The 15,982-nt window shown below is 44.6% G+C and overlaps 1 protein-coding gene across 4 annotated transcripts in view; it reads right to left on the bottom strand.

Annotated features, from left to right (window-relative positions):
- INPP5F (inositol polyphosphate-5-phosphatase F) overlaps positions 1 to 15,982 on the bottom strand; it is a 2,244,937-nt gene that overhangs the window by 550,171 nt on the left and 1,678,784 nt on the right. For all 4 annotated transcript variants that reach the window (XR_011268751.1, XM_069611942.1, XM_069611943.1 and 1 more), the window contains one exon: positions 1,376 to 1,493. Coding sequence is in view for 3 of the 4 variants with exons in the window: in XM_069611942.1 (XP_069468043.1) it covers positions 1,376 to 1,493 (118 nt within the window). In the remaining variant the exon portion in view is untranslated. The remainder of the gene's footprint in view (positions 1 to 1,375; positions 1,494 to 15,982) is intronic.

Below are 15,982 nucleotides of genomic sequence, written 5' to 3'. Positions count from 1 at the left end.
ACAGTAGTCAGTCCAAGGGTATGGAGTCTATGTTTGGGGGTCACTATGACACCTCTGTGTTACTGCACTGAGGGTGCTGTGTAACACACATAAAAATAGATGATACCCTATGGAGTAAAAAGAAAACCCCATAAGCACACAGAGTCAAAGACATACCTCAAATCATGCCTAAGAGTGGGAGGAAAAGACTTTCACTCTTAGCAGGAGAAAAAACAAACCCCAAAAATCCAGCAAAGCTGCTGGGGGACTCACCTGGTTTGGGAAATTAGCCTTACAAGAGAATTCTCCCTAACATGCATGAATCTGGCATCATTAAAAGTTCAAAAGTGCTCAGGGCTGCAGGCTCACACTAGGCCTCTGTACTGAGGTTCTGATGCGTCTATTCAACACACCTTACCATCCCAGCATGGTCATCCGTTTCTGATTAAATTAGGGTGATAGGTCTACTCCTCAGAGAGGGGAAAGCCCGGCAGAGCTTGGAGATCTGGTGACAGCCATGACCCTCTGCCTGGCTGTAATCATCACGAAAGGTGCTTTAATAACTAAATTGCAGAGGTAGAGGAGTGTAAGCAGGCAGGGTAGTACAGAACTAAGTTCTAAATGGATACTGAGACAAGCAAGAGACATTTTGAACAAAGGGTATGGGCCCTACTAGTTCTTAATATGTAACCAGGACTCAGTCTAGGCTTGCTGTTCTGTCGGTATGTGGCTCTAACAGCCGGCAAAAACATGACTGCAGTTAGGGCTGATAGAACAAGCACACATTTGATTTGTTTAATTCTCTATGGGAAAGAGAATAAATTACCGATGCTTTCCTTGTGTGAAGTCACTGGTAATTACGGCAATATATGGATCATGCCATTTGTGTATTTCTTTTTGTTTTAATGTGTTTAGGGTTAACATATCTATGTTTCTAGATTTTCCTTTTCATTTGTGATGTTGAGTTTCATGTCTTACTAATAGGTGATGCGGATTGATGTTTAGACATGTACTGGAATTAAATTGTTGACTAGGATGATAACACTAAAATAACTTTAAATACAACAAGCAAGCATCCCTCACTCACTCAATGTCTTCTAAGAATAGTTAATTTGCAAATGAAACAAAGTAGAATGACCAAGAACATTAAATGCGGATCATAACTAAGGCTCCTTGCATATATTTACGTATTTGATTTATAAAGCACATTTCTAGCTGGGAAGCAACAGAGCCGCAGCTAGGGGGCTACCGGAAGGTGCAGGGGTAGCATAGGAGCTGGGGTGGGTGGAGGGCGCAGGGGACAGTGATCAGTGATTGTTGAGATGCTCTTTGAAGAGTAGGCTCATAATCCTGGTTTGTAAATGATGGCCTCTCTTTTTGGAAGCTAACTTCTTACCAATGACTGCCTGTCGGTAGGCATCTTTAAAGCGGTTCAGGTAGTATCGGTTAGCAGAGTTGACGCCATCTTTCATTACTCCAGCCAGCTTTCTTTCACCAGTCCTTGTAAAGTCACCCTGAAAGACAAAGTAACCCCCCGTCAATGGCAACAAAGAAGAAGCTCCCTGAAGTTGCTCAGCGATTTCACTTCAGTGAATTGCAAGCTGCTGCATCACAGAACTCTGCACAACATTCACAACATTCCCATCTCTGCTATGTGAAACCTATATCGACTAACAGAATCAGTGGAACAAATATTCTTCTTGGTTACCCGATTCTCCAACCATTTCCACACACACCATGGATTTCTTATGTGAACATTTTGTACACTTTATTTCTCAACCTGTCACAGCCTCCCTTTCTAACATATGTATGATGTTACATGTACCAATTTGAATGTGAAAAGAATAAAGAGCTGTTAACATTTTTGTTTGGCTCACCTACCACTAAAGTAGGGTCATCTCATATTAGCAGTTTGCTGCATATTAACACAACGTCATCAGCCCGAACCAATGGTGGCTGATGAAAGAATGATGCTATAGATCAGAATAGGGCTAAAAGATTTTTATTCCATGAATTGCTAGGGATGAGGTAAGCCTTCGAGGGCTGTAGCAAAATGGCTGCTTAATGAAAAAGCACTGAGGAAAAGACCTGCAAGATCTTGAAAGCTAGCCGACAAAAATATGGAGTTCGCCCAACAAAAGGTAGCATTAATGCAAGATCCTCCGTTAGATTAACTCCACATTTTTCCTCCAATTTGGGCTGAAGAAGAGACCACGTGGTCTTGAAAGCTAGCTGACAAAACCATGGCCTAATAAAAGGTATCACTGCTGCAAGATCCTCTGTTTTTTCTTATTTGGCAAGTGGCACTATTAACTCGAAATATAGCCAACTGTAAACTGAGAACAAGCGATCACAGTTTTGCATAGGCATACTGAATCCTACTGGCTTGGTCATGGCTAGTGACGTATGTCAACGCTGTGGAGCGGCTTGTGGAAATGCAGACTTCAGCAGACTAAATTTACCACCAAGGTATTTCCTCTAACCTAGCTGGGCATGTGCCCAACTGAGCTATGGGATAAAGGATGGGAGGCCCACTTCCACTCTTACCAAACCTGGATGTGGTGCTGATGCAGGTCTTCTTGAAGCTTTATCCATAGTATGTGCTTTGACTGTGTCAAAGTGCCTCCTTAAAAGTTTAAAATATGGTCCAGTATATGGGTGAATTACCTCCATTGGGAGGAAACCTATCCAGTTGTTCCATCGTCGTTCCTTCTAAAGAAACATCTACAGTTCCGGAAGCTCCTCAAGACCTTCCTCTTCGCCTCTGCCTTTGCCCCTCTACTCCCCTGCTGATCTGCTTTTTCTCTCGGCACTGTTGCACCTGGCCACCATATGTCCCTCGGGCCCAGGTACCTGCTCACCCTGCCACCCTCCTGCACTGTCTTCTGGCCAGCCCTTGCACTGGGGCCTGTGCCTGTATCTGTAATCATACAGACCCCCCACTCTTCTTCTGCACTTATCAGATACACCCTATCTGACTAACCTTCACTTTGCCACTCACAGGCTGCACTACTAAACTAGAAAACACTGCCCTGAAAAAGTGGACCCCACTGAGCAGCCGAATCATATAATCAAATATGCTTGCAAACGTATGAAAAGAAAAGCAGTTTACCACTTGACAGATGCCCAAAACCAGTAAACCACTCCGTAGTGCCGAAATGGCCACCAGGCCCATGGCTGAGTGACACTCTCTTAACGTGCTAGGTAATAACACTTGAATATACAAAGTATAAACCACCTTGACGGAATCTGCTTGGAAACAGATTTGCCAATTTTGGCACCTTCAAAGAAACAAACAGTTGGTTGTCCTTAAAACACTTGATCTGGAAATATAGAAACTTAAACTTCAGCACCACCATTGTAAACGATCAAGTAAGGAGGCATACACCACAGAGGATGCACCTTGTAAAGCTGACTTGATAGCTATCCAAAAACAATCATTAACTTCAGCATTCTCAATGAACTTGAATGCAATGGCTCAAAAGTGGGTGTCACAAGGAATGTTAACACTAGGTTCAGATGCATTCAGAAACTATAAAACTGTATGGTGGAAACGTGCTAGAATGGCCTTTAAAGATTGTGTGACGGTCAGACTTGAGAAAAACAACCCCTATGGAGAAGCTCATTTAAAAACTGGAATGCTGGCTAGGTACCATCTCACCGTGACAATCTGAAGCCCTTAAGAAGGAGCAAGTTACGTACCTTTAACTCTTGTTCTCCAGCATTGGAGTCACATGCTCTTGAATATTCCTCGGCTGAGAATCCTCGGTAAGAGTAAAGCAGTTTACATTTTTTTTAAATGCTTGTCACGTTAGTGCACTATTGGAGTCAATTTGGGTCATACTGCTCACAGCCAATTAGACAGACAGGTTCTCTTAGCTCCACTCCTGTTGGCCATCTTCAGATTTGGCAGTGCACACATGTGGCAGTAAGTAAAAGTCAGAGAGGGGTAGGAGGGAGGGTCGCAAGTGAATGATATGATATATGGCATTTATAACACGCCTGCACACAAGTGTTTCAAGGAGTGACAAGACAAGGAGGGGGAAACAGAGGCACGACAATACAATGATCTTACTAGGCCTTGTGTCATTCAGATTGGGGAAGTGTAGGGGAGGGGAAGGAGAGAAGTGCAAAAAGGGGGTGGGGTGGAGAAGTGCAGGTAAACAAAGGTGCAGCCAGCGGGTGGCTCATAAGTGCAGAGAGAGGGGACTGTAGGCTTACGGATACAGACCACAAGCGCTAGGGGAGCCAAGAGGCAGTACAGGGTGTAACTGGACAGGCAGGAACCTGAGCACAAGTTCAGAGGGTGGCCAGGTGACCAGTGTGTGGAACAGACATGTCATCAGCAGTTGAGAGGAAGAGGGAAAGCGGAAGCAAAGAGAAAGATATTGAGTTGCTTCCAGAACCTGAGATGGTCCTGCTCAAGTTTGAGAGAGACAGGGAGGCTGTTCCAGAGGGAGGCCATAGTAGATGAGAGATCTGCCCCCAACTCTTTGCTTGGAAAAGCGACCGACCTTAAGAGAGTTGGAGGTGAATGGGCAGAGAGCTCGAGATGGGAGATACTTAGGAGAGAGAGTTGGAGGTAGTGCGGTCCCAGGCCCCAGAAAGCCTTGTGGACAATGCAGAGGGTCTTGAACTTGATCCTTGCTGCCACTGAGAGCCAGTGAAGGGATTTCAGAGCTGGAGAGATTCGATCCTGGGCCAAAAACAAGTCTGGCAGTCCTTTTCTGGATAAGTTGTAGAGGACAGAGAGTACAGGTAGGAAGATTTAGAAAGAGGCTGTTGCAGTAGGCCAGCTTTGAGAGGACCAGAGCTCTGGAGACAGTGAGCTTCTGGGGGAAAGTGAGGAAAGGACGAGGAGGTGCAGCTGATAGTTTGACTTCTTACAGACGTTGGAGATGTGAGGAGAGAAGGAGAGGTGGAGTCAAAGATGACCCTAAGATTCTTAGCCTCACAGGTAGGAGCAGAACGAGGGCCCAGAGTGGGCGGCCAGAGAGAAAGAGAGGAAAGGAGGGAGCTGGTGTTCCAATGAGGAAGATCTCTGTCTTACTGGCATTAAGGCAGAGACCATTGGCAGCACACCACTCCTGAATTGTGAGCAGTCAGGAATGAGAGAAGGAGTAGAGGTGGCCAAGGGGAGCCTGAAAGAACGCTGTGTGTCATCCGCATAACACTGAAAGTTGTAGCAGAGAGCAGCGATGCGGTGGGCAAGAGGTGCCAGGTATTGGTTGAACAGCCAGGGAGAAAAGTTAGACCCCTGGGTGGGGGTTGGGGGCAGGAGAAAGAGAGAGAGAGAGAGAGAGAGAGAGAGAGAGAGAGAGAGAGAGAGAGAGAGAGAGAGAGAGAGAGAGAGAGAGAGAGAAAGAGAGAGAGAGAGAGACCGAGAGGGTCGGTCAGTGAGAAAGGAGGTCATCCAGGCCATGGCCTGATCAGTGATACCAAGGTTATCACAGAGGTGCTTAAGCAGGATGGCATGGTTGACCGTGTCGAAAGCAGAAGAAAGATCGAGGAGAATGAGGACAGAAGGAAGGTTAGAATCAAGGTTAGAGAGCAGTTCTTCACGGATGTTCAAGAGAGGAGTTTCTGTGCTTCTGGCCGCTCTGAAGCCAGACTGATGGTCATGGAGACAACCAACAGATTCAGTGTGAAGGTTAAGCTGGGAGAAGGTCAGCTTTTCCAAGAAATTGCCCAGGAAAGGAGTGATTGAGATCGGGCGATAGTTAGCCAGAGAGGACGGATCGGCAGAGGGCTTCTTTAATAGGGGGTGCACAAGGGAGTGCTTCAGGGGGGGAGGGGAAGGCTCCAGTGGCAAAAGAGTGATTGCAAACATCAGCCAAGGCTGGAGCAAGAGTGTCAATGTTGTCCTTGATGGTTGTGGAAGAACAGGGAATAACCTGTTTTGATGAGACTTTCATAGAAACAGCTGCAAGGGTGAACAAGGGAAAGGAAGAGAAGGGAGGAGGTGAGTCGGCCACAGGAAGGCTAGGAGTGGAGGAGGAGGAGGAGGAGGAGGAAGAGAGGGTGGACAGGATGCCCTGAGATTTAGTGATGAAATGAGAAGTAAAAGGCCATACAGAGGGCCTGGGAGGGAACAGGAGAGGACTGCAGCAGGAATTGCTAGCTCCTTGCAGATTTTGAAGAGTTCGGCCCAGCTGTTATATGCCACAGAGACGCAGGCTTGGATGTTAACTCTATTCTTGGCGAGGACAGAAAGTCTGTACTGCCTTTGGAGCAGCCAGCAGGACAGTTTGTCAGAGGGTGCCCCTGTTGCCCTACACTTCCTCTACACCACCCTGCACTTGCGATTAAGGGTGAAGAGGTAGGAGTCGTACCAAGAGTTACACTTGGATTTGGGCTTCAACTGGATCCTCATGACAGGGGGAAGTACATCAAGCGTGTCAGAGATAGAAAGATGATGGTTGGAAAGGGCTGTGTCAGGGTGTGAGTCAGCCGGAGGTGCGCAGAAGGAGGAGAGAAAGTAGCGGCGAAAGCCTCCACTGACACACACTTCATGGGTCGGACAAGCAAGAAGGTAGCTGGTAGTGCTGGAGTCGGCCTGGAGGTAGCGAGAGATGGGAGTAAAGGAGAAAGTGATCACTCCAGGAGAGAGTAGTGGTGAGAGTTTTGGAGAGGGGGAGGTCTGAGAAGATCAGAACATCCTGGATGTGCCCTGCAGAGTGAGTGGGGCCAGAGGGAAGAATAGTGAGAGAGAGGGAGTCGCAGAGGTTGCGAAAGAGTCCGGCAGAAGGACAAGAAGTATCCAAGTGGATGTTAAGGTCTCTGAGGAGGAGGAGTTGCGAGGAGGAGAGATCCCCCCCACTCGGAGAGGAAGGAAGCTACCTCGCCAGGCAGCCAGTAGATAGTGGCCACAGTGAAAGGCCAGGAGATTCAAAGGAGTAGTCGTCCTGAAAGGAATGATGGAACCAGGGATCTACTCCGGGAAGATCAAGGCTACAGCCGCACAGGGACAGTAGGTTCTGGGCGGGCAGAGGATATTGTAGCCATCTGGAAGGTGTGTGTCAAAGCTTGTGACTGAGCTGGCCGTGAACCACATCTCTGTCAGACCGAGAACATCCAGATCAAGTTCTTCTAGGAGACGGCAGACGTCAGAGGAGTGACAGCTGAGAATGGCAATGTGGAACAGGTTGCCCCCTTTGAAGGACTTCCGGGGAAGGGTACAGGTCAGAGGTATGCCCTGCGGAAGTGTTGAAGGCACCCGAGGATGGGCAGAGGAGGAAGGAGGAGAGGGCAAGGTAGCCAAGGAGGAGGAGGTGGGCGTCAGAGGGGTGGCAGAGGAAGGAGGCAACAGGGTGGCCGGAGAAGCAGCAGAGGTAGCCATATAGGTGGCAGAGGATGGAGGAGGCAGAGGAGCCAGAGAGGAGAAAAGGAAATAATGGCAATACCATCCCTTGCCCCTCTCTGAAGCAGGGGCCAGCTGGACGGCTGCTTTTGCCGAACAAGCTCTAATCTCTGACAGGCGAATACATGGGCCCAGTGAAGGGAGAGGGAGGATGGTCTGGAGGGGCAGTATCCAAGGGATACTACTTGTAGGACCTGATGGTCTAAGTAATGCTCAAATACCGTTTGGTATGTTGAGCCACTCTCCTGAGTTGTGGGTGAACACCTCACTAAAGAGGTTTTTCTATGCTGGTGGCTGCAGGGATGGAAGTTGAGGTTCCCCAATTTCTCTGTTCCTCTCACCCCTGCTTTGGAGGGGAAAAGTCTCTGCTTTGCTTCCTGGATTGGACATTGTCTCTCCTTGGTGGATGAAAAGTGTAAAAGTGAAATATTACACTGAGAGGGGGTCAGAGAACTGACCCTTTTTCAAGAGGAGATGGGAACTCCTCTCAAAATGGGCTGGGCGGCCTACCTGGGTTTTCACCAGAGCCAGTCCAACCCAGAGGAGGGTGCGTGAGTTGCGAGGACCCCAGTCTCGGCCTCTTCTACTGGTTGCATGAAATAAGTACCATCTTCTCATACCCCATACCTATTCTGCACAATGCTGGCAAGTCCTTGCTTGTCTCTCGGACGATGGTTCCCAGAAGGCCTGGCATTGGAGAAGAAAATCAGAGAGGCAGTGAGGAACTGCCTGACTGTGTCGCAACTCGCACAGCAAACAGTCCAAACACGAGACAGAAATGAGCAGGAGAATTCATCTCACCTTCGATGACACTGCAGAGCGCTCCACATAACAAACCAGCAATCCCAGTGATCTACCTGATACGAGCGGAAGCAGTTTGCTTACCTACAGCAGGGTCGCGGTACCACCTCCATGTCAAACCAGCAGACCAGATGCTCCAGCATTAACTGGGATATTGACTGATTTGAGCGGGCTGCCATTTACAAGTGCAGACAGACCGACATATGAAAAGGGGGTGGGCTTAAACCCTCCCAACTTTTATGTGTTTGCTTACCTGCAACACCTCCCCTGGGGAAAGAAAAGCCAGCGGTTCGACATGGGAACCAGGTGGGGAAGAGAGAGAATAAAAAGGAGCACAGAAAACAGGAATGTGGTAGCAAGCAGAGGAAGGACGGTGCAGAGGATCGTAGAGGACTACACCGTGAGATATTGGTTGGTGGGAGAAAGTGGTACTTTGGTGCAATTGTGCGTGCAAAGGGAGAGTGAGACTAGCAGAGTAGGGGGCAAAAGAATGAGAAGGTGGCAGGGAGAGTGAAAGGAGGGTGACTGGGAGATGGTGAGGGTGGAGTCTAGAGTAGTTGTGGAGAGGAGAGGTTAGTAGTGTCTAGTGGGAGAGTGGTAGCGTAGAGAGAGAAGCAGTGTATGAGGGGGAGAGTAGAAGTAGAGGGTGCAGGAGTAAAGAGAACATCGTAGGACCGAGAGGAAGAGTGAGAGGCAGAGCCAAAGGAATGTGTTAGGAAGAAAGGGAAGAGAGTAGAATGAAGGGAACTGAAGGATAGACCATCAGGAATGTATGGGCGTAGAAGAAAAGGAGCAAGTGTAACAGAGTTTCTGAATGGCACCTATAATTTTATTGCTGCTACAGAATATCTGGGATCTAGATTAGGACTTAACCTACAGAGGGAGGGAGTGGGATTGAGGGGTAGGGTGGGGAGAGAGAGATATATATCACCCTTAGGCCATCACAATCTGTCAGTGACTAGACGGTACAGGTTACTGATCTGGAGGGACCATCCTGGGGTTGAGGGATGCCTGGCCTAGGGAGGGAAATGCATGGGCTACATGCGAGTGGGATAGTCCTCAGTGAGCCCTCTTGCAGTTTATTTAATACAAAACTTGAACTGTCTAAGAGTTGATATGTTCTTGAAGCCATCTGTGAAAATTCACTGGCAAAAGATATGGAGACAGCGGTCGAAGTAGGGGCAGACTGCTGTAAACGCAAAGCCCAAAGACTTGGCTGTGGCCCTTGATTTGATTGATCAGCCTTCACTCTGAAAAAGTTCTCTATCAAACAGAGGCTTTGACTGGACATCCTGAGCAAAACCATGGGTTCTGAGCCCCGAGTGCCTTTTAACTACCAAACTGGTTTATTAGCTTGAACAGATGATATTTGAGCATTAAAATAAGTATAGTCAAACAAAATTAATCCCTAATATGAGTAAAGTGATATAATCGTAATATAGCCCCATGTCATTTTGTAGGCTGAGAATGGTGTTTTGTCTATTTACCTGGCCAATAATGGGGAGGGTGCTTCCTGGGATCTAAGGGATTAAGCTTTCTTAGTAGTAATTCCTGATTGGATGGCATATCGATTATTTATTGGTTTCGGGGTCTCTTTACTGTGGTGACAGGGGACAGAGTAGGTGGTTGACTGTTATTTCCAGGAAGGGAGTAACTGCTGCAACATCTACTTTTGGAAATGTTTTTACATACAGATAACACTGTCATTTCAAACTGCAAGAAGGTACTGAAATTGTTGCATGAAGTCCCGTGCTTCCAGCTATTAACTTCTAAAGACAAATACCTTATTTACTTTATAGATAACATAAGAACAGACATAGTTCTGCTAACCAGGTCATCACAGTTCTTTATGAAAATGCTCTTGGCTGAAATTGAAATAATTCGGCAAATTGGATATGATTTATGTTATTATGAGGAAAGGCCACAGAGAGATGCAATGGTTAAGTGGTTCCTAATTTTAGTAAGTAATGGATGGATGGGTGAGTCATTAAACATTATATTTCAGAGAGGCACAATCCAAAACAGTCTGTTGAGTTAGTTGGGACCTCCCGTTCAAGTGTGAATAATCAAGATTATTGGTCTTGGCTTACCCAGAACCAGGCAAATGACTTTAGAAAATTGGGCCATAGGGAGCAAGGTTTTTAACAAAAAGCAAGTTGTGGAATAAGTTTCAGTACTGTATAGGAATTCGAAGGGTTGTAATAGCTTTTTAAATAATGAAAGCGTGGGAAAGATATTAAAAGCTCATACCATCATATTGCTGCAAAAGGTCTGATTGCAGACATTAGGAATATACAGTTATGTCCTTTTCTTTGCTATTAAATCCAATGTCTTATTGAAACATGAAGTATTTTCTAATGTGCGTTATGGGTTACTAGAATTTAAAATTACCATAATGGGAGATCATACACCAAATCAAATACTGCTAGTTAATTTATATTGAAATCCTGCACTTACATTGTTGGATGAGTTAAGGGTTCTGTTCACTCTAGTCATGGAAAGTTTTATGGGAATTAAGGATGGTAATAACGTTATCATAGACAGTGGCTTCAATTCAGATTGTAGGGCTTCTATGGCCAATACAATCCCCTTGGTTGGATGTCCAAATAGACTTAAGTATCGGGAAGAATGGATGGAGAATATTGATGCCTGGAATTTATTGTCAATAGAAATGTCATGGCTGAAATACCAGGTAAACATATATAGAAAATGTTTAAATGTACTACATGTATTGATTATCTTGTTTTATCTCCTTCACTGTTCAATAAGTATAGTCATTTTAAAATGTTGGATACTGATGCTAGTGATCACAATATTTTAAGCGCTACTTTTACATTTGAAACCAATTATGAATTGGCAAAGGGGCTAGCTATCCGATCGAGTAACCCAGGTAGAAACAGGATTGCAAAGAGGAGTCATGATACATGAGGTTTTAAAGAAAAGCTGAGAGAGACATTTGTGAAATCAACTATTGAGATGAAACTCTGTGTTAACAGTGGATGGCTTTCTGAGTTTTATCACTGATTCTGATAGAAAAAAAGTAGTCGCTAGGTAGAATACCCATCGTTTTGATTCAATTTTCCAACCCAGGAAAACCACTTAAAGCAGACTTTACAGCAAATTCCAGAAGAGGAACGGAATGAGAAAGCGCGACAACTGTGACAATCCTATAAAAACTGACACAAAGCATATTGTCATCTTAGTACAGAAAGATGGAAAACTTATGTTGCACATTATTACCACAAAAAATTCACACAACTTCTGGAACTCAATAAGACGACCTTGAGTAAAGAGGATACTCAATGTAATCCTGTAGCTGAGGAAGTGTGGAAATCTCACTTCTCGGCTTCATACAGACCATCAGAATGAAGTGCGGTTATATCATGCGTTAAATCACCTTGGAGCTTAACTATCGATTTGGATGATATTGAAAATTGGATAAGAAAACCATCTAATTCCAGAGAGTCTGTTCCTAATGGGGTAACTACATTCTTAAAACTGATCCCACGCGCTGGGCGAATGGATTGTTTCTACAGTTTAAGAATATATTAATGACTAGAACCACTCCTAAAACATGGAAACTATGATTCTGATACACAAGAGGCGTGATTGTTTGAATCCATTGAACTATGCCCCATAGCCCTCAGACGCTGAGAACAAAATCTTTGCCTCAAACGTCCTAAGGGACTTAGTGCAGTGGGCTTATTCTGTAGGGGGACTAAGAGTTCCGAATTGATTTTAGAAAAGCCATGGGAACTTCATTAAATGGCTTTGTTATGAGTTGTGTACAGGACAAAGTATGTCTAAGGATGTTCTGCCTGTTTATGTGGATTGTGCCAAATTCTCCCAAGCCTTTGACTCACGAATCGAGCGCTGCTCTGGTCAATGTTAAGACACTGGAATATTCTCAATTCTCTGTTGGCTATCCTGGTACACTTGCATGCGGATACCTGTTTGCAGGTGAGGTTGAACAGGCACAGTAGTTTAACACCTTTGTTACACAGAGGACTTTGCCAGTGGTGCATCTTCGCTACCTGCCTGTTCAACCTCCATTTAGCAGACCTTGGTAATTTGTTGGCATCTGCTACATTTACAAAGGCAAAACTACAAAGTTGTCTTTATATCGGCTGGCATATGCAGATGATGCGATCCTTTTGGATCACACTCAATTGGGCCTACAGCATCTAAGTGATGGCACTGTCAGATATGCTGCCTCCATTATGAGCTTTGTCAGAAATGTAAGAAAACCTTATAGGTTTAGCTGAGAAATTGACAAAATGTCTTTAGTGCCGGTGGATCATTACATTTATTTAGATTTTAATTTAGATGCTATGCCAAAGATTCTGTATAATACGAGATTAAAGGTCAAGGCGACTCAGTTGGCAACTCAAATGAAGAGAGTTCACAATAAATAATGCAGATTCTCAATTCTCCCACTTATTGACGTTTACAAGGTACAAGTGATCCTTCTTTACACTGTGGTCACAAAGTTTCTTAGGTCTCCAAACATATTGATTGGGATGGCATTGAAGCAATCCTGAAGAAAAATGCACACATTTTTCCAAATTGTCTCCCAATCTCTGCCTTATGCTATGAATTGGGTCTAACCTCTGTAAAGGGGTGGTTTGATTGGAAGGTGCTGTCCTTCATAGGACTATATTGAATCATTTAACTGACTGTCTTTATTGATTTAAAAGAAAGTATATTCAATAATGGTTCAGGCCCATGGAAAAACATTGCAGATTTGGGCAAATCTATCCTTAACATGCAATGGTCATAATGCTGGAATGCTGAACGAAAATCCAACTAAAAGGACAAAAAGCACTGTTTCAGAGAGACTGGATAAATGCCATTGAAATAATGTGCAGTTACAATCCCTATAAAAGACTGTCTATTGTTGACAAAACTCTGGCAGTAAGGCCTAGATATTTGGACAAATTCCCTAATTTCTTATTGAAAGGGGCAATTTCTGCGCTTCAGATTTAATTTCATTTCTACTGGTCAAATTCAACACATTTACGCCAAACAAATTATAATGCCATAATACTGCACAATTTGCAAAGGTGTGGATGCTCCTCACCTTAGAGGATTTATTAACCAAATGCCCAGCTCTCGAGAATCTACGATCACTGGTATTCAGCAGATTTACCCATAACGAATAATGGGTGACATCACAAGATTTCTGGGCAAGGTTATCAAATGGAAATAAGCCAGTCTTGACAGTAGCAATTTTAAAGATTTTGGGACAACTTGATATGATTTTGATTAAATAGCACTACTGATTTTGGTAATAATGCTGTTTTTCCCTTTTGTTATAACACTTTTATGCCAACATTTTGCACTTTAAGAACTGTATGAGTTTGAATGATTATATATTACACTATAAACTGTATATAATCCATGTGTTATGGACATTTACCTGTTCATTTTATTATGTTATTTTTACTGAAGTGAGTGTGATTTTATATTGATTCTTTTGTAGTAATGTAAAAGGTCAACTTTGTTTAACCAATTCACGAGTATAAAATAAAATTTAAAAAATAAGTGAGTAACTGTATCATTGTGACTGCATGACAAAGTGTTCTGAGCCACTGGCCACTGTCAGGACTCAGGACATGGAAGCAGGTATGTGAGGGACCTGAAAGGAACTGCCCGTTTTCTGGTGAATGATTCTATTAACAGAGGTCCTGTATGTAAGGAATATGCGGTAGGTCAGAATCAGGAGACAGACAAGGAGGCATGTTATTGAACACTTTCTAGTGAAGCCCGTGGGGGATCAAGGGTGTGGGCGTATGAGCCCGCTGGGAGTTTGAGCAAGATGACGAGTACCCGGACATATTGTTGTTAAAGCTACAGCTGTAATTTGTTGTCCTGCGAGGAATACAAAGGTGCTTAACTATTACGTCCATTATATTTCCTGTGGCCCGCAGTTTCCCAAGGAAGGTTGGACTAAGATGATCATCTATTGATTTACTCACAGCGCAGTTCGACACACATGGAGGAGTTGCTGTATCCCCTAAGGGAGAGAAGGTAACCCGATCATCTTGGATGTAGGGAGGGAGGAGCCTCAGACTAAGTATGCTCTTCAAGCTGTTGGGCGTGCTTCCCTAGCCTTAAGGTTCACGTGGCCATCTACAGATATCAAGTGACTATGTTTTAAAAATCGTTTAGCTGGGAGGATAATCTGTTAACGACAGAGGAACTTGACTGAGACTGTAAGACTATTACTCGGTACCGCAATCCCCAGCCTGAGAGCACATATATATAATATGCATAAATCCCCCACAAGCTGAACGGAGGACAATAATTGAACTGTTTTTTTTTAATCTTTGCTTTTGTTTTAATCTGATTAATTCATTAGGGAGTGGTTTTATTGAGAATTGTTTAGCTAATTTAGCACACTAAATATTTTAGCCGTCTTTTCCTAGAATCTTTTAAGAACATAGTCCTAGATCCAGATTTTGGTATAATTGCTATTTATAGAGAAGTCTTGCCCAGTCACTCCTTTAAGATGACCAAAATCAAGGCAGTACAGTCCATTTCGCCGGGGTGAAGTGGCAAAGGGGCGTTTAAACTGTTTGAACCATAAATACACTTATAACAGACGAACAAGTTACTTCTTACCTTGTAACGTTCTTTCGACGGGATGTTCCTCCGACGTATTCCTCATCTTAGATATCTCGTTCCAGCTCTGCTGGCCTCGGAAAAATCTTTCTCTAGAGGGCGCTGCGCGTCGGCGTCCTCCGAGTCGATGTCCCTCGACAGCCGCCGTATCGACGTCGAGGTCATCCTGCCTATAAAAGCCACGCGCAGCGTCCGTTGCTCAGTTCCGTTTTGTAGCCCACAATAATACTTTCTGGACTAGACTAATCACCCTGAAGGAGCGTAAGCTGCAACAACAAGGGAAGTAGAACTGCGGGGATGGATGGGAGGGTCGATGAGGAAAACGTCGGAGGAACATCCTGTCGAAAGAACGTTACAAGGTAAGAAGTAACTTGTTCTTCGAAGGGATTGTGTCCTCCGACGTATTCCTCATCTTAGATAGACTCCCAAAGCAGTATTCTATTATTGGAGGAGGGAGTACGGACTTCACACTGTCTTCTATTGATGAATAGAATGCAGTACAGCCCTTCCAAACCTAGTCTCTTGACTGGAGGAGGAATCCAAATTGTAAAATCGTGTAAAGGTATGGACAGACGACCATGTAGCGGCCGCACAGATGTCTTTAACCGGCACGCCTCTTTTGAGGGCCGATGAAGCTGCGATACCTCTGGTCGAATGAGCCCTAAGGTTTTGAGGGGGCTCTTTCCCTGCCAGTTTATAACATTCCAGAATGGCTAGAATGATCCATCTGGAAATGGTCTGCTTAGTTATTGGTAACCCCAGCTTGTGACCTGCGTAACCTACAAACAGCTGGTCTGCCTGTTTTATCCTGGCTAGTCTACTGATGTAAAAACTTAAAGCCCTTCTAGGGTCTAGCCTGTGTAACCTCTATTCCTCTTTCCCCGGATGAGGAGGAGGATAGAAAGATGGTAGGGTAATCTTCTGAGTGATACGGAATTCAGAAACCACCTTTGGGAGGAAATTAGGCTTCACTTGCAGGACAACTTTGTCTTTGTGAAATATTGTGTGAGGGGGTTTACAAGAAAGAGCTTGTAATTCGCTCACCCTTCTAGCAGATGTAAGTGCTATTAATAAAACAGTTTTAAGGGTAAGGAATCTTAACGAACAAGAATGGAGTGGTTCGAAAGGTGTGCCCATCAGGAAAGTTAGTACTAAGTTTAAATCCCATAGGGGAACTTGGAATGGTCTTGGGGGATAAACATTGGTTAACCCCTTTAG

Source organism: Ambystoma mexicanum, chromosome 8 (assembly GCF_040938575.1).
Source record: "Ambystoma mexicanum isolate Mex_15411 chromosome 8, UKY_AmexF1_1, whole genome shotgun sequence".
NCBI lineage: Eukaryota > Metazoa > Chordata > Amphibia > Caudata > Ambystomatidae > Ambystoma > Ambystoma mexicanum.
Note: the sequence above shows the minus strand (reverse complement) of the source record. Positions and strands in the feature narration are given on the sequence as shown.